Genomic DNA, 17,560 nt, shown 5'->3' with positions numbered 1-17,560 from the left:
TGAAAAATGAAGATGATTTATATGGTTTAAGAGACAAGATAATTCTGTAACAAGATGATAAAGAATTCGATTCAGGTATGTTTTTATCTTAGTTTATCCCACTTGACATTAATGACAAAGAAAGTTCATAAGCTTTTTGTATTTAGAGAGAAAACTAATGGAGTAAAGTGGAGTGGTGGAAAGTGGAGGATGACATTCACTAAAGACCCAAGTTTCCAACTCCAAACTGCCAAAGATAATTCTAATTTTTCTAATATCTTGGTTTTAGGTTACTATAATGGTGATGAAAAGTAAGAACCTAATTGTTGATAGAGAAAGAACTTTAAGGGTGTTTGGAAACATGGATTGGTTTGCACCGTTCGTGCGAGAACCGATATAGTTTATAACGTTTGTTGTTTGGTTCTAGATTAGTGCGAAGAATAAGACCTGAATCAAGTTTTTAGTAGTAAATATGTTGTGACCATCAAGAACACATACTAACCCATCTCTCGAAAATCAAGTCACTTTTATAGTTCTGTTCTATTCACACTTGAATATGAACAAAGTTCAACTACATTTATTCAATTCTTCGTTCTTAAACGGAGAAATCCAATCGAGGACATGTTAATCTTTATTTTGTTTGTGAAAGAAAGTTAACTACCCAAGCATGAGTTTTTAGGCCAAAATAATAATGCTAATTAATGAAATAAATGTAAGAACATTGACCACACGTAATCTATCGAAACGTGTAACAAAAATTATGCTCTAAAGTTTAAGATGATAAGCATAAGATATTCTGATTATTGAACATAGAAAATGATATTTGTGTAATTTAGTGCAGGTTAAGACTTAAATTATGCTAATCAAGTGTTAATGTGGGAGTAGTTGAAAAGTATAAACACCCACTTATGTTTGGTTTATGTTATTTCTTTGTGATTAGTGAAGTTGTTAAGAGAGTTTTTATTAATCTTAAGTATCTTTTGATTACAGATTAGTTTAGAATATGCTTTCTCTTAAACTTCATTGTCTAAGCATTTTCATGTAGTTTAATTGGTATAAACAAGTTTAGAAATGGAATTAAGTGATTAAGATGGGTGTAAAGAGGCAACATTAACAACTTCGTCTTAAGTCATTAGGGTCCACTAATTTTAATCCATATCTTTCAGATGTTTTGTTAGATCTTTAGAGCTATGAAGTTAAAAAGTAAATATATTAAGATGTTTATTCATGATATTAGGTGAGGCGTTATAACGATTATCTAACAGCTAAAACCGAGAAAGTTGCGATACTTGGTTTCTATAAGGCTATCAACCTTATCTAACTCAAAGGTTGGATTCAACCGCGACAGCTAGATGTTTAACTCCGGTGTATTCCTCTTATATCCACGGATGAACTAAATTCAAATGAATCAGACTCAGAAAATCTCGTGCTCCGTCAGTTTGATTTCTTTCTTTCTTTTACATGGAGAAAATTGTATGACTTTTTATGTGATTCTGAGCTATTCAATCTGTGCATTATATCTAAAATACAATTACTGGTTGGAATAGAGAATTTTCAGATATTTTATTACTATTCAATTTAGATATAAGTACAAATTCTCCAATTCTTTTAATACATATTTCTATACCAGCAAATGCATGAAATACAGATTTAACCTCAACCATGGCAAACCACTAGTTGCCCTAAACAATGACAGTAAAGTTCTTACAAGTTCTACAGTCGAGATCGAGCTCCGAAAGAGATCCAGCGCCTCTCCCTCTCTCTCTTTTACTTCCTCATCAGCAGAACCACGGTATGAGCTGCAATACTTCTATTCTCTCCAAGGCTATCAACCTTCTCATGAGTTTTCGCCTTAAGATTGACAACAGAAAGATCAGCACCTAGTAAGTCGGCCAAATTGGCCCTGATGGTCTCCTTGTGTGGGCTCACTTTTGGCCTTTGTAATATCAAGGTTGCATCTAAGTTTCCAATCTCGTAACCAGCTTCATGCATTAGCCTCACCTGAAAATGAACCGGATAACAGATACTCAGGTTGACATCAAACTACAAATAACAAATAATATAAACGCTAATCACATATTTCAAGCGACAAACTTTAGCAGATAATTAAATTCTCAAAAAAGAAAAGACATTGTAAGAAGTACAGAATGAGAAGGAAACGTCAGACACTTAGTTGCCACTAACAAGTACTCGAGACTTACAACTTATTATATTTAGTGGAAATAAGGACCAAAAACCACCTCTTATAGATTAGTCAGGACGAAAGAGAAGACTTCTAGTTACCGACTTCTATTATGGGCATTGTTGCTTACATAAATGCCTTTCATACACTACAAAGTAGACATATAGGAGAAAAAATAGAAGAAATGAAAAAAAAAAGACTTTGACGTAATTAAAGTTGCCTTACTCTTCCATTCCTTGAAAAACATAGGTTACTTTACCTATGTTATCCCAACAATGGCCAAGAATGAAAACTCTAATTAAACAAACAAGCACCAAAAGTAGGAAGGACATTTTCAAACAACTTCCTATATCTATAAACTCATTCTGCTAACGAAGTTGCGTCACGGATTTAATTCCTTGAAGAGTCCGTAACAACGACAAAACAACAGATCTCTTATTTCAGCTTCCAATTGAGGGAAATAATAGGTCATCTAATTCTGTTTACCTTGAAATACACAGGAAAAGTATTTACCAACCAAGACTATTTACCAACCATTCTATGACTGAGCTCATACCTAACTGCTGATTTGTCAAGCAACTTCTCTATCCTTTTTACCCTCTTTTTCAATTTCGATAGAACCTAACAACAATGCACACTGGTCATCACTTCACGAGTTCAAATTCAGAAGTTTTTTTAACTAATTAAAAACATAGCCAGAATTGTCGTAGGGATGAGGACTGAGGATATCACCATGATGTGGAAATCAATCACGGAACGCAATCATGTCTTATGGTAACCTATTTGCTGACCTGGAGTACTTACTTTTTCTAACTCTCAAATAGACGAAACGTATTCTAACAGGAAAAGAACACCATATACAAGGATAATGCATAATTTTGTACATGTGAAAGAATCTAATTCTCACTTAATGGAAATACCTATCGCATACAAGTTCTAAAGAAACGAATGTATTACCTATCTGATCAAATTGTACCGAAAAACAGGCTCCAATTTGTCTATAGACATTTTGTTAATCGTTTTATCAAGCAAACACTACTAGTAATTGATAGTTCATACATTGAAACTGAAAACTCAAAATTATGTGAGATTTGTCACAAAATCTAACCTAATAAGCAAAATTGAATTCTAATGGTTAATTTAAAATTCACTAACTCTTTAGTTTCATTGGAATCAAAATTCAAATACTTAAACTAAATACTCACGAAAGCAATAAAAGAACCCTAAATTGATTGGAAGAGAACTGACCGCTTCCTTGATGAAAACTGAAGAATCAGCACCTTTCCATTTAGGATCAGAATCAGGAAAAATTTGCCCAATATCTGGAAGCCCTAATGCACCCAAAATTGCATCAACAACACAGTGAAGCAAAACATCCCCTGCAATAACAAAAAGAACATTAACAGAATTACCCATCAAAGAAATTCTCTTTACACAAAAGTAAACCCTAGTTGTTACCATCAGAATGAGCTTCACATCCTTTATCATGAGGAATATTAATACCACCAATAATTAAAGGGTACCCAGGTTCTAATCTATGAAGATCAAAACCATGACCGATTCGAAAAGGCAAAGATTTTACTGAATTCTTTGTGGGGTTTTCTCTCTCTACTTCAATTGATGTGGTGGTAGTTGAAGAAGCTTTTAGAGAGAGACTTCGTAGAGATGGTCGAGTAGAAGAAAGTGAGATGAGATTCAAAGAAGAAGAAGAAGAAGAAGAGAGAGGAGGGAAAGAGGGAAATGAATTAAAAGTTGATTTGGCGGGAAATATGGTGGAGGGGAGGATGGGAGAGGCCATTATCACCATTGAAGCTTCTTCTTCTACTTCTTTGGACAATAAAGAGAGAGAGAGGTGGGCAATTTACAGGGATTAGGCAAGAAAATGCTGATTGATTATTAGCATAGTATCACGAAATTGTTACCGACTTGCTTACCACATGACGTGGCTAATTACCACGTCATTGGCCACATCAGTTGCCACGTTGAAATGATGAGGACAGTTAGACAAATGCTACTCCTCACATGGACATTTCAAACCAAATTCAGAGTTGGGACTTCCATTAAAAAAAAAATTGGAGTATAGACTTTAGAGAGAACTTTTTTTTTTTTTTTTTTGAAAGACTTTAGAGAGAACTTGTTAAATTAGGAGGGAGAGGGAGTATAAAAATGGCCATAAAAATCCACAAAGTACCCGTAAATAAATTGAAAAAAAAAAATTACACGCATGCAACCTGACATGGCAAAATGATTACCATAAGATCTTCGGATCAATTAGGATGAGGGTTACTTCCATCTTGCTCTGTAAATGTGAACATTGCTTGTGTTTCTGTCGCCAGATGTGATCAACATGTTATTTTGGTCACTGGGTCGCTCGTAATATTATTTTGCCTCCTCCAAGAAAAAATTGATTTTTTAATGTTCTTTTTTTTTGGTGGGCGCTTTGAGGCATAAAAGAAAGTAGGAAGAGAACGGATCACTTACGTTGTGTCGAGGAACGTTCCCATCTCCGAAGGAGTTGATTCCTCTTCCACTTAATCCCCTTCCCACTGTGCAATCTTCTCCCTAATTTTCCGAAAGGATATGTGGGAAGTAAATTCAAACCTTATATATTTAAGAAAAAATTCAATTAGTTGAAGTTCGAAGAACGAAAACATACGAAAGGAGACAATAAATTTTCTTTCCAACTAATTGAAGGGTGAATTTGGAAATAAAAAAAATTAACTCATAAAAGAATTGTTAGCTAGAGGATGAAAACGACATATTAGACAATTGTAGGGGTCGAAATAGTTAGTTGGCCAGATATGTGGGTCTAAACGGAATTAATCCCTTTCTACGGTACATCTGACGGTTGTAGTTAGTTCCGTAACATTACTACTTATTAGCTTCGTAAACCCTTGTTACCCCCCTCTTTCTCTCTCCTCCCTCTCGGAAACCCCTCTCTCTCTCTCTCTCCAACAAAAGCGAACAGTCAGAGAGGGAGTAATCGTAATCGGAAGGAGAAGAAGCCATGGCGGCACCTGAAGCTCCCGTATGTTACGTCGGCATCGCCAGACAGTCTGCCGCTTTCCGACTCATGAAGCAAATGGTCAATCTTCTCTCCCTCTCTCTACATTTATCTTTTGGGAAACTACCATCAACACTAAGTAACTTTTAGGGTTTATATTTGAATCCACCTCGAAATCTGAACCCCATATATAAATTTGATTTCTTGATTCTTATACTACAAGTCTTCTGATAAAAAACAAGAATAATTTTTAGGGTTGGGAAGAAGGTGAAGGGCTTGGAAAAGACAAGCAAGGAATTAAGGGTCATGTCAGAGTTAAAGTTAAACAGGATACTAATGGTTCATTCTCTCTCTCTAGATTTCTTTTGAAAGTTAACATTTTGTGTGTGTTATTTGCTTTATGAAAAGCTTAGAGTTTGCTTAATTTATGATATGATTTCTTGATTATTTGATAGGAGTTGGTTTGGACAAAGTTAACAATTGGGCATTTGACACTACACAATTTGATAATATACTGAAGAAATTGAAAGTGGTAAAGTTTCATTCATTTTTATACCTAGTACAAGAAATGTGACTCAATTCTATGTGATTTTACGGAAACTCATTTGGTGTGTTTTATGTGTTTGTAATTGACAGCAAGCAGCCGAACATATCGAAGAAGGTAATTATAGAAAACCTAGAATGAACTTTGTAATGGTTGAATGATTTGACAAGGATATTGTGTAACTCACAGATAATGAAAAAGATGATTCTCCGGTAAAAGTCGAGAAAGATGTGTCGAAAGATGTCAAAGAACCTGTTAAGAGTACTCGTCCTCAAGGAAGGTTGACAAATATATATGTTTTCTTTATTATTTTGGTACACATTTTTTGCTTGATATGTATTGTTTTATATTTTTGTTCATTCGAGTTTTTGTTTAGATATCAGAAGAGAGAAAGAGGGAAGCTTGTGAAGGGATATTCTGCGAAGGATCTTGAGGGTATTCTTGTAAGTTTCGAGATCTAATATATATAAAAAAAAGATGCCAATCTTTATATTTTAAGTTATTTAAGAAAAAATATAGACTGTATTCTCCTTTTTTCTCTGACAATCCCAAGTACGGTTTTGTCAGGTCAAAAAGGTCAAGGAGGAGGATGTGCAACCAGAACTTGACGAAGCTGGCGATATGGAGATTATAGAGACAATTGAATCACCCATTTGCATTGAAGAAGGTATTTAGAATAATCGAATAAGTCAACATAAATACAGTTCTTTTTTTTTTCTCCCCTGATATTTTTACTTTATTTTGTCATCTTGCCTTTAGTTGGAGTTTACACAAATGTAGTATATGGGAAGTTGTTTTTATCTTGTTATTAGTAGTTGAACATATGCTAGATTGTTATGTTCCATGTGTCCATGTTCGTAACTTCATATATCGGTATTCGGCATAGGTATGACATATCAGATGCAACACGCTAAAAAGTACCAAATGAGTTTTTTTGTGTCAGAGATTAGGTTACGTTTGTATTTTCAAATTTTTACTTTAGGATTAACATTCCTAGATAATACACAATAAAATTAACCTAAAGAAAGGTTTTGTGACCTAACATGATTTTTACAAGTACAGACAACATGCACTCATGCAAAATATTACATTACACCCATTGAGGTGACCAGTAGTATGTGACAAATATCCGTATCCGACATGGCCAAAAGTATTAACATGGAGTATCTGTGCTCTATTGGTGGATTCTGAACTGGGTATTTTTAGTAAAACGTGAAATATGAATTTTGTTTATGTCGCTAATTAGGTTAGGTCAATGTAAATTATGTACTAAAAAACATTGAATCCGTAGATGGCCTATTTACTGATCATAAAAAGAACAAGAAATGAAAAGATGGTTGTAGTTCTTCTAATCAGCAATCGCCTGACCCACTAGAGTAACTCGTGGATCGGATAGACCGAGCCAATTCATGTCGATTCTCCGAGTAAATTTTATATATATTGCATGTATAAGTTGTAGATAATGTTATATACGTACTTAAAGGGTGACCTCAAACCGATCTTGTTACATTGATCATGATCAGGGGCAAGACGGTCCCGTTCCAACTGCTTAGCTAACATCGACTTTGAAAGCTCCCATAGTTTCATTCTGAGCAGTTAATTAGTAAAGAAGATACCTAGAAGTTAGCATTATCATTCTGACTTGTAATGCCTGCTATATTATCACAGAAAAGTCGGATAAAGATGTAGAATGGTGGGGTAAGAAATACGGATTTATTTCTGGGGGATTTCTTGGAGCACAATCTAGAGCAAAGAAATCCTCAAAAGGATCAGATAAAAGGACTGCATTTCATGAAGATGATCAGGAAAATCTTTACAAACTTGTTCAGGTACTGTTAATTCCTTTCATTGAAGAAGTCTCTACATCAATTGATCATCTACGTCTTTTCGCCCTCCATTTTATTCGTTTGTTTTACGTTTCCATCCCATTTAGTGGAAAACCCATCTACCCTTCCGTACATTCTAAAGCTTTAGAGTTCCGCATGTGAGGGGCACGTGCAGACATCTCTCTCTCTCTCTCTCTCTCTACTTCAGGATTGATATTACTTACCTTCCTGAAGGCGTGGTATTTTATCATGTAGGATAAATCAACAACTGGAAAGCAAGGACTGGGTATTAAGGGGTCGAAAAAGATCGCTGGCTGTGATTGGAAGGGAAAGAAGAAGTCTTTCAGTGACAGTGAAGATGAGGAGGAAGAATCTGATTCTGATGATGTCAGTCCAATCAAACAAGAACAGAATGAGGTGATTAAGATGAAGGAACAAAACGATGAATCAAAAGTGAAGTTGAAAAAGCTTTGTAAAAAGCTACTTCTTCAGGTGCTTACTCAAAACATACAAGTTTTTGAAGTTGAAGATTGATGAACCTACTAACTTACTACATATTGCAGGCTCCTAACGAGTCGATGAAGCTGAAACAGCTTAAATTGCTCATCGAGGCAAAATCTCCTTCGATCTTTTCCAGCTTCTCTTCAAACCGTGAGGCTCTCACATACTTGAAACGCAAGGTATGATTCTTTGGACCTTTTTCTGAAAAAGAGATTTTCCTCAACACCTGTAAAAAATCAGGGCATGCATAGCAACTTCCTGCCTCGGAGCATATCATATTGTGATCGATAAATAGGCAAATGTTGCATTTTCATTTTCTTTTTTTTGAGAAATGTTGCATTTTCAGTTGGAAAAAGGAAATGCAATAGATTTTGCATTTTGCAGTTGAACATGTATCCATAATGTGATTCATATGACATTATTTTGTCATTCTGACAGAGATTACCTTGTTTTGTGAATGCAGCTCCAAGGCAACAAGAAATTTAATGTAGAAGGCAAGAAAGTGGGTCTCTCACATTAAAGATATATTTGAGATTTTGTAGCAAGACTGAGAGTTAGTGTAACGATTTTGTCGATCATTTCAGATTTATAGAAAGAAAAGAGGCATTCACTCTATTCTACATTATTCCAAGTAATTTGATCTAGAGATTAAAATTTTCTTGAAGTATCTAGAGATTGGTTTTAAGGGTTGTGTTATATTTTGTATTGAATTGTAGTACTAACCTTGTGATGAAGACCATTCTGGTTCATTCCAAGGTAATATACAAGAATGCCTCAGTTCTATTTATATATAATCAGCTTGAACAATTTTCTTTGCAATATATTTCCCCAAAAAATCGTAACCATTGAAATAGAGGGATTCAATTTCTGCTCTTTGACAGCTCTGAACCATCATTGTTAACTCCTCTCTGTAAGATTCCTGCATAAACTCAGAGAATGTTCACTTAAAGGCAAGTTGAGGCCGGAATCTGTATTGGATAATAGTGGAAAGAAGCAATGAAGCCATTGAATCTGTATTGGTGTGATGGTATTAAGTACCTGCAACATCTCACAGGACATCAAGCTTTTAGCTATTTGGAGATCTCGTGGCTTCAACGGAACGAATGATTCTTCTGGAATGAGTTGTAGATCATTTGCTCTTATACCCAGCCATTTAACATTGCAAGCTGAAAAATAAGGTAAATATTGAAGTTCACTTCATTTTCAGTTGACTTGAATAGTTGGGCCTACGGATCCTGGGTCAGGAGGTTGGGTTAGAGACCATGCGAAGTCTCTGCGGAGTACTCAGGAGAGAACTCTGACCATCACATGTTGGTTTTATACGACTAGAAAATCAGAGCACTCCCTATTCAAATTACACCTTAATCAGAGTGTAAAGAGTGGGTGGTAGGAAACTTACCATACCGATATGCTTCCAAACCCATTCCTATGCTTCCAAACTTATAAGTACATAGAATAGCTAACCCTGCTGGATTCCTTGAAAAGTTCAACATAACAAAGTAAGATGACACAATAAGTAGTGAACTCCAGAAACAGTATAAGAGGTCTTCTGCGTGTATCACCAGTCTACGAGTGCTAAGATTGGCAGGTTAGGAAATCCTCGGCTGAGGCGATGCAGGAGAAACCTATTATCCATCATGAAACACAATGATTACAAACAAAGCCTTACTATCAAATAGCTAGAAAGATCAGTGAATCCCAAAGTCTATGAAGAAAAAGTCGGGATTAATCCCCGAGTACACCCCGACTACTCCTCAGTCCCCATCTTGCCGACTCGACTAGGAGCCAAAACCCTAGTCCCGTGGAATTCCGAGTGAATCCCCGACTTGGTCCGACTAGGACCGAGTCGACTAGTCGGGCCAGTCGGGATTATTTAGCGGAGCCTTTTTTTCTTTTGCTCAAATCGACAAAGGTGGTTTAGGATTTGCTCATTCGGCTTTTCACCCTTCCTCTCCCCTCCAAATATCATTATAACCAGATTGAAGTAATTTTGAAGTTTTCTTCCTCTCCAAACAAGATTCCAAGTTTCTCTATCTTCTCAATCTTTTTTACTATTTCTTTTTACAACCCATATTCTACTCTTTTTCTCTATAAACTCAAATAAATGTTAGTTGTTAGTGTTTTATACTTCATTAATGTTGTAGAACTTGTTGATAATTATATGTGTGCTTCTTACGGATGAATTTTTAGTGTTTATACTTCATTAAGACCAAATACTTATATTTATACCTATATATAATTATATATTTATATTCTACGACTAGTCCCGTGTAAATACGACTACTAGCGACTATGCCTAGTCCCAAGTCCGCCGACTAGTCCCCCTTGCCGACTTTTTCAACATAGCCCAAAGTTTCTGAAATTGAGTTCCCAGGGCAGGCAAAAAGGGAGATAGAAGCAAGCCAAAGCAAGCGAAAATGCTAATTGTGAATTTTGATTACCTCGTTGCAATGTCTGGGTATCCTTTTGCAGTTATAAGTATGCTTGGTATCTGGTTGAATATGCAGTCTTCGGCAAGTCTCTGGAATATAGCATGCTGCAGAACTTCTGTGATTAGAAAGGAGAATATATATAAATGGATCCTTCTTCATAAAAACTTGAGTTGTATACCTTTTCGACTACAATAATGTATCTAGCATCTGATTGTAAAATCATATTCTCTAGCAGATTCAAATCCCCGGTAACTGCGTGCCCTGAAGACCCACACATAGAACAGTCCACAGTTTCTTGCTTTGGTTCCTTCAGTTCAGTTCAAAACAGAAGTTTACATACTATATAGTAATATATATAGTTTGTGGAAATGAACACAGGAATCAAGCACTAATATGTCAAGAACAACTTGCTCGGAAGCTCAAAGCCATTAGAGACACGCCGATGTTAAATTCGCACACGTATCCTATTAGTCGAATCATAGAGTTCACAGACCTGAATCATCAGTCGTCCAACAACAGCTCCTCGGCTTGAAGCCATGATTCCGAGACTGTAACGACTACAACGAAGCAGAGCAATGACATCTGCAAAAGTTTATTTCGAAAAATTCAACTAAAATTATGTGAAATGAGGATAAAGGGACTAATAACGAAATAGTACTATATATACCTTGGATGGTTCGGTTAACTTGTAACTGAGAAGTGAAATAATCTGGTGAATCACAAAGCAGTTTATAGAAGAGTTCTCTCTGTGTGACTTTCTTTTCTTTCACCATTAACTGAAAGCAAATTTCCATGACTTTCCACACTTCCCGAAAAAAAACCTAATTCAATCAGATCGACTTCTAACGTAAAGAAATTCTAAAGAAGAAGAAGATGGTATTTCACTTGCCTCTGATGAAAGCCTTAGCAGCATTAGGTCTCATTAGAGATCTAACACAGAAAGAATGAGAGAGAAAGATTGACGAAACATCAGTTAACAATCCACGGCTGATTCGACTATTACTAGACGTTCTACTGATCTGTTTTTGTTCCAAGGAAATTACATCAGTATATACAGAATTCGTAGATAGATCTGTTAAAATAAAAGAGGTTGAAATTCAAGTATTAGGTTAAATTTTCTAAGATTATGAATGATGAATTGATCTTAAAAACTAAAAGTGGAATTTGAAGGTATGAGTTAATAAAGAACGAATTATGTTTTATAACCAGAGGAAGATCGGTGATTGCTGGATCTGGAGAATTTAATATCTTGAGGAAATTCAGGACTGCTACTTCAATTCTTGCTCGAACCTGTAGTTGTTTACTAGAGTTAGAGAGAGAAAGAGGAAGAGAGTTAGAGAGGGAGAGAAAAAGAGAGAACCTCTGAAGGTGGAAGAATATCAGCATAGCAGAGATGCTGATCTGAGTGAAACAAGGAGGATTGACAGAGATCTGCCATTCTTTTCACGAACAGAAGAAGAAGAAGAACAAGAAATAATGAAGCGCGGGAAATTAAAAAATAAATTCAAATATATTTGTGAAGTCGCTAAGTTTTCTGGAGCTACACTCCAGAGCTCTTCTCTGGAGGGGCGTAGTTGGCACTTTTCAAACTTCAACCCCCTGTGGCAATCTCAAGTCCTGAGTCTGGTTTAAACAGTAGAAAAATGTTCCTGTGCCCCGCCATATACCCCTGCTCGAATTCGAACGAGATATTACCCAGGCCGGATATCACTCTGGTAAAAAGTTGACTTCCATCAATTATGAAGGTAATTGTTGAAAAATAATGTCCGATTTTGTAGGATGTGGCAGGGTCAAGACCGGTGGTCTTGTAATGTTAAACACTATTGGTAGGCAACATTAATACTGCAAACTTAAATAATCCGTCCTTAAAGTCCACCAAATTTATCTAGTCTGGCACCAACATGGAGCGAAAAACAAGTTTTGGAACGATTTTGCCCCATCAACTGGACTGAAACAGTTCCATAGGTGCGTCAAAGTTAACTGGAAGCTGTGTTACTTACAAACGCATCCAGAGGCTGGACTCTAAGCACAACACCAACACTCAAGGATGTTACTGCCATTTAGGTGGTCGTGTGAGACCTTACGGCAGGAAAAAAAACATCTCATTGTCTCGTACCCTTTGGGCTTGGGCTTATGTGTCAACAATTGGGACAATACTGAGAGGACGTCAACCATCGGATCGTCATGGTGATATGACTAATGAGAAAACCATATATTGGTTACAACTTCGATAGCCATCAACACCAATTCCTTTTGATACCAACATTTGTTACCAGTCATATAGTATCTCCCATGTCTAAGGCTCAATGTGTGAATTAGGATTAGATTAATACATGAAACAAACAATCTACATACATAAAGAAAGATTCAAGAACAAACTTCTTTGCCCATAATTGAAATGATCAGAGATACGAACAGCCCGACTTTGCTGTATGTTGCAAAATGCATATCTAATATCCCCCGTTGTCTAGTAAAGTGTCAAAAATCTGGATTGTAGGTAACACACTTGCCTTTAGACATTGCTGGTGCGTTTTGAGCTGAGGAATCCATGGGAGCCCAGTTTACATACAAAACCGTGATAGCATAGGAACATTATGACCTATATATGCATAGGAACAATAGAAGCTAACCAGACCTTTGTCATACTGAAGATAATTGATCTAGTCTCTTGAGTCTTGAGATTGTATATGATCGAAGGAGAAATGAAAAGATGAACTTATCGTTCACCTTCGGAATAGCAGTCCACTTCAAAATTTGGCAGTCCAACCTATTGACATCATTTTGATCGATTTGCTTTCGCGAAAAAGTGTTCTATTTGCAAGGATCCCTGAGACTGTTGACCACTTTGTTTGCCTACAGATCTCTTTGAAATAACTGAACTCACCTTAGTATCCTGCAAAGGAAAAAAAGCAACCATAAACGTCTTCTCTTTGAGTCTCACTTGTGGAATAGGAGTGACAAAAGAACAATAAAGTCTACAATTATAGTTATAACTCACCGATAAGTTTTGGGATTTCAAGACTTTAACTGTACCACCTCTTCCATCGGCCCCAACAGCAATTAAATCCCCATTACTTGAATTCAATCCCTGCATTGCTGGTGATGTTGATACAGAAGTTTTTGTCTGAGTTCGCTTGCACCATTTCCCTAAGTATCTGTTTGTTCCATCAGGCCCAATAAATCCGCCAGCAAAACATTGATCACCTGCAAATTTGAGACCCAACTAAGAAACTAAAAAAAATAATAATACATTGAAGTTTCCGTAAGAAAGATTACTGTGTAAGCATAACTTTCTACAAATATATATTTCTGTGTAGTATGAATACTTGCAGTCTAAAGTCTTGTCATATACTCAAAAACTCGGATAACGGGATATTCTTGCCAGAGACTTGCAGTCACGTCAGTGAGTATAACTTCAACCCTTAAATGTTCATCTTGTATTTGGAGTCTAGGTTCAATCGTTAAAGAAATCTCTGTATAAGGTTACAATAGTTGACCCACAAAAAATAACTTGCAAGTAAAAGGTAATGAGCGTATAACCAAGAAAATAATATGTGCATACTTCCACAAAATATCTGATACCATGTATCAGTGCCTAATATTGATAGCTGTGTACCAATGACCCTGTTATATAGATTTATATCACTAATATTTGGTTGCCACCTGAAAACTATCAGCCATCAGACCAGTCTATTGTGGTGTAATGTTTAACTAACTCATTATCAAACTATAATCAGAGAACTGTCTTTTAACTACCAAAATTGAATGTAAAAAAAGTAACCTGAGGTAGAAGGTGGAACAAGAGAAGAAGCTTCTTTTCTAATGTCCCGCACAGGTGGATCCTCTGTACTCTTGTCAAGAATCACTACATCTTCATCTGAGCTTGGCTGGTGAATCTCTATCACGTCTTCGTCCATAGCATCGGCAGAAGTATTACTGATGCCGGTTCGAGCACCACTGCTTGACCCTGTGAAACCGACACTACTGATTTTTTCACGCACGGGATCTTCAGTTTTGGTGTTAAATGCTGACATTGACTGTAAAAAGCTGAACTTTCGAAGATTTAGATCCTCTCTAGTACTGGAAATTGTTTGAGGCTTCAGAGAAGGAGAAGAGTGTAAAGACAGAGGTGGGTAAAGTTCTTTCATGTTTTGGGTGTTTACGGAGTTGAGGTTTCTCCCTGTATCAACATCAATTACACCCAAATCCTTATCGAAGTTAGAGGTGGTGGTTTTTCTAAAGCGGGATGGGTGATTACTCAAACCATTAAATTGAGTTGATGTTCTGAAGGGTTCAGCAGGTTGCTCCACTGGATCTTCTGATATAGGTTTGTTGATACGGGGAGAACTAGGGATCCCCTTGACATCATTTATATCAACTTCTTCATGAGATCTTTTCTTCGAAGCTTTAAGAGCTCTTAACACTTCGTTATCCTTTACTTCTAGAGCCATCTCCAGCTCCTGCACTCTTGCCTGATGGAGGTAGTAAAACAGAATATGTTTTATAATTTCAAGGGGCATTGAAAGGCATATAAGATGTATTTAAAGACTTCGAAGGGTCTACATACCTTCAACTTTTTCATCTTTTCTTTAGCCTTCTCAAGCTTTTTAACAGAACGGGTCTCCCCTCTTCCTAGAAGATTGCATTGGGCCATCAATTCTTTGTAACTCCTGCAGATAACTCACCCTTACAAAGATAAATAACAGCTGCTTTTACTTAAATTCAATAGCAAGTTTGTAACCAAATGGAAAGGACCCCGCATAACTTCAATGCCAGTAGAATACATTATAACTGGTTTCATGTCTTGAAACATATGCACAAAACGTACACATAAAGTTAGTTGAAACTAAAAAGCATGTCTGTTTCAGATGAAGACTGTATACACAGCTTGGAAATGTCTGAAACCTACTTTTATGGGTGTCCTCTCGGTGCTTATTTCAACAATAGTTACCATTTAGAGATACATTAGCAACCAAGAACGAAAATATCTATTTGCATATAGTTTATTTATTGTGAAAAGATGCTCTTTCGCTGAAACATACAGATGGACCATACCCATATCACTATTTGTTGCCTGCCAAGAAAAATTGATAATTTGGACCATAATCAACTCCATTAATCCCTTTCTCATAGGCTGCAGAATTTGATACTCCATACATTGCTAGGAATCAGGTACATATACTCTGAATTGCGCACTGTGAAATATGGGACGCCTAGGAACAAATGAGGACCACCCCTGCATAGGGAATAACCAAAATTCTATGCAGGACCAGACTTTGAACTGTTTGAATTAGGGCTAGCAAAGAAACGGAAAGGCAGGTGGGACAAGAAGGATTTGGCAAACATCTCAAGATATTCCTCTGCGCTAGGTTAGAAACACGGCTTACAGAAATTGTGGACTCAGGACTCTTATAACATGCTAACAATAATCAATTCTAAAAATTCAAGCACTCTAGAATGAAAACAGTACACGTGAGTGAGTATAACAAGAGGTGAACTCATATAACCTATTTAATCGTCTTTAATATATACCAAAGAGGCACAAAATTGACTTATCGATTACAACATGTCATTTAACCGAGCCCATGCTGAACATTCATTATCATAACTACCATTTCCATGATCTAACAGGTTATATCACAACATGTATAGATGTATGTTTGGGGGGATAAACCTCGAATTAATTAAAAAAGACAGTCGGTTCAAATCTAATGACCAAATAAGTGATTTCGTTCATAACTTGAAAAAAATAAGCAATTATAAGATGCATACTTGTTACGGAGGACTAGTGATTTTTTCAAAATGTCAATCGTATCTTTGTTGTTATTGCAATGACCAAATGAAGCAAGCTTCAAAACCTCCTCTTCGTCCAAGTTCGTATCTGAAACCCTGCATTATACCATCCCCAATTGTCAATTAGTTGAAAAACTAACAAGCTAATTTAAAGAAATGAAAACCCAATCAAATATTTTCCCCTATCCCTTACAATTTGAGTGCAGCTAGCTCTTTTGCTAATGCTAGATTTCTTTGTTGAAGCTTTGAACACTCATTTTCTGTTCGAACGAGATCCTAAAGCAGAAATCAAACAAAAATAACCAATTATGTATTAAAAAGATTACTTTTTTCTCAATTTAATGTGCATTTATAGGAAAAAGTCATAAAATTATCAAACCTCAGATCTTGCTTTTAACACATTACGAATTACTGATATCTGTTGCAAAGCTTCATTCTTGGAAACTGCTTCTTTCTTGGCTTCCTCCTTGCAGATATGAAGCTGTAACAGAAACCCCAATAAAAACCCTAAGAGAGATAAAAAGCTAAATAGCTATATAGATAGAGAAAGGTATCATTTTTATTGGCTTGGAAATCAAGTACCTCTTCATTTAGCAATTTCAACTCATTTTGTTGCCGCTCAAAAGACGAACCAAGTCCTGAAAGTTTCCCTTCTAACTTAGTTATCTCCCTTCTCAACAAAATAGGGTTTTCATCTTCTTCGCCTGATCTTTTCGATGATTTCTGAGAAGCAATCAGTTCGTTCGGATCACCAATTGATTGGAAATAAAGGCGATTGACATTATCTTGACAACATTTCTGCTTACAAACAGGACAAGTACTTTTCTTCGTGTTACAGTATTCTAACCATTGTTGAAGACTACAAAAAAAAACAAAGAACACGAGAAACAATAATAGGTTAATTGAAAAAACATTGAATCTAATAGAGAGAGAAAGTGTTTTAGAGAGAGAGAGAAATAGAACCAGAGCTCGTGAAATACGTGACCGCAAATGGATATAGCTTGAAGATCTTCAACTAGGGGTTTAAGATCTTCATAGCAAATTGTGCAAATCGTCTTAGCAAATTCATTTTCACCATCTCCGCCACTACTCATCTTGGAACAAGGATCTCTCTTTCTCTCTCTTTGTCAGATTGAGAGAGAGAAATGTTTTTACATAGGTAGAGAAAGCCGTTTCAGCGGCAAAGTGAAAAACAAATTTGGCGCTATTCTTTTTGAGAAATCACGCCTTAGCGGGAGAATGACGAGACAAATGCTAGTACATGGGATCCATTTTCACTCTTAATTTGTGTTTTTTTTT

General features: G+C 36.2%; 4 protein-coding genes across 5 annotated transcripts; 1 reads left to right on the top strand and 3 right to left on the bottom strand.

Moving 5' to 3' along the window:
- Positions 1 to 1,517: 1,517 nt before the first annotated feature.
- Positions 1,518 to 4,052, bottom strand: ISPF (isoprenoid F). The gene is made up of 3 exons (XM_086666974.1): positions 3,620 to 4,052; positions 3,410 to 3,540; positions 1,518 to 1,980 (listed from the first exon to the last, which is right to left on the bottom strand). Exons 1-3 carry the CDS (start codon positions 3,966 to 3,968, stop codon positions 1,747 to 1,749), a joined length of 714 nt encoding a protein of 237 aa, XP_086523100.1. The 5' UTR covers positions 3,969 to 4,052; the 3' UTR covers positions 1,518 to 1,746.
- Positions 4,053 to 5,030: 978 nt separating this feature from the next.
- On the top strand, positions 5,031 to 8,843 carry LOC147552737 (D111/G-patch domain-containing protein). Its single transcript, XM_086666972.1, has 11 exons — positions 5,031 to 5,246; positions 5,420 to 5,504; positions 5,621 to 5,697; positions 5,802 to 5,826; positions 5,899 to 5,989; positions 6,086 to 6,152; positions 6,277 to 6,376; positions 7,378 to 7,538; positions 7,791 to 8,027; positions 8,099 to 8,215; positions 8,500 to 8,843. Exons 1-11 carry the CDS (start codon positions 5,169 to 5,171, stop codon positions 8,554 to 8,556), a joined length of 1,095 nt encoding a protein of 364 aa, XP_086523098.1. The 5' UTR covers positions 5,031 to 5,168; the 3' UTR covers positions 8,557 to 8,843.
- On the bottom strand, positions 8,712 to 12,017 carry SPO11-2 (sporulation 11-2). The gene is made up of 11 exons (XM_086666971.1): positions 11,829 to 12,017; positions 11,675 to 11,758; positions 11,358 to 11,487; positions 11,136 to 11,273; positions 10,962 to 11,050; positions 10,647 to 10,775; positions 10,478 to 10,572; positions 9,599 to 9,661; positions 9,436 to 9,512; positions 9,075 to 9,202; positions 8,712 to 8,955 (listed from the first exon to the last, which is right to left on the bottom strand). Exons 1-11 carry the CDS (start codon positions 11,904 to 11,906, stop codon positions 8,821 to 8,823), a joined length of 1,146 nt encoding a protein of 381 aa, XP_086523097.1. The 5' UTR covers positions 11,907 to 12,017; the 3' UTR covers positions 8,712 to 8,820.
- A 760-nt stretch (positions 12,018 to 12,777) lies between these two features.
- On the bottom strand, positions 12,778 to 17,560 carry LOC147552735 (RING/U-box superfamily protein). Of its 2 annotated transcripts, XR_015237232.1 has the most exons (10): positions 17,225 to 17,543; positions 16,844 to 17,120; positions 16,641 to 16,742; positions 16,455 to 16,537; positions 16,241 to 16,357; positions 15,036 to 15,138; positions 14,222 to 14,940; positions 13,821 to 14,063; positions 13,467 to 13,757; positions 12,778 to 13,361 (listed from the first exon to the last, which is right to left on the bottom strand). XR_015237232.1 is itself a non-coding variant. In XM_086667466.1 (9 exons), the coding sequence occupies exons 1-9, from the start codon at positions 17,353 to 17,355 to the stop codon at positions 13,245 to 13,247; spliced, it is 1,827 nt and encodes a 608-aa protein (XP_086523592.1). In that variant the 5' UTR covers positions 17,356 to 17,560; the 3' UTR covers positions 12,778 to 13,244. The 2 variants fall into 2 exon arrangements, 1 of the variants encoding a protein (XP_086523592.1); XM_086667466.1 differs by lacking the exon at positions 13,821 to 14,063 and having other exon boundaries at positions 13,467 to 13,672; positions 14,250 to 14,940; positions 17,225 to 17,560.

The sequence above is a fragment of the Eschscholzia californica genome, unplaced genomic scaffold, assembly GCF_041429995.1.
Source record: "Eschscholzia californica isolate CP2 unplaced genomic scaffold, dmEscCali1.0.p SCAF_3, whole genome shotgun sequence".
Taxonomy (NCBI): domain Eukaryota; kingdom Viridiplantae; phylum Streptophyta; class Magnoliopsida; order Ranunculales; family Papaveraceae; genus Eschscholzia; species Eschscholzia californica.
This window is presented reverse-complemented; position numbering and strand designations above follow the sequence as displayed.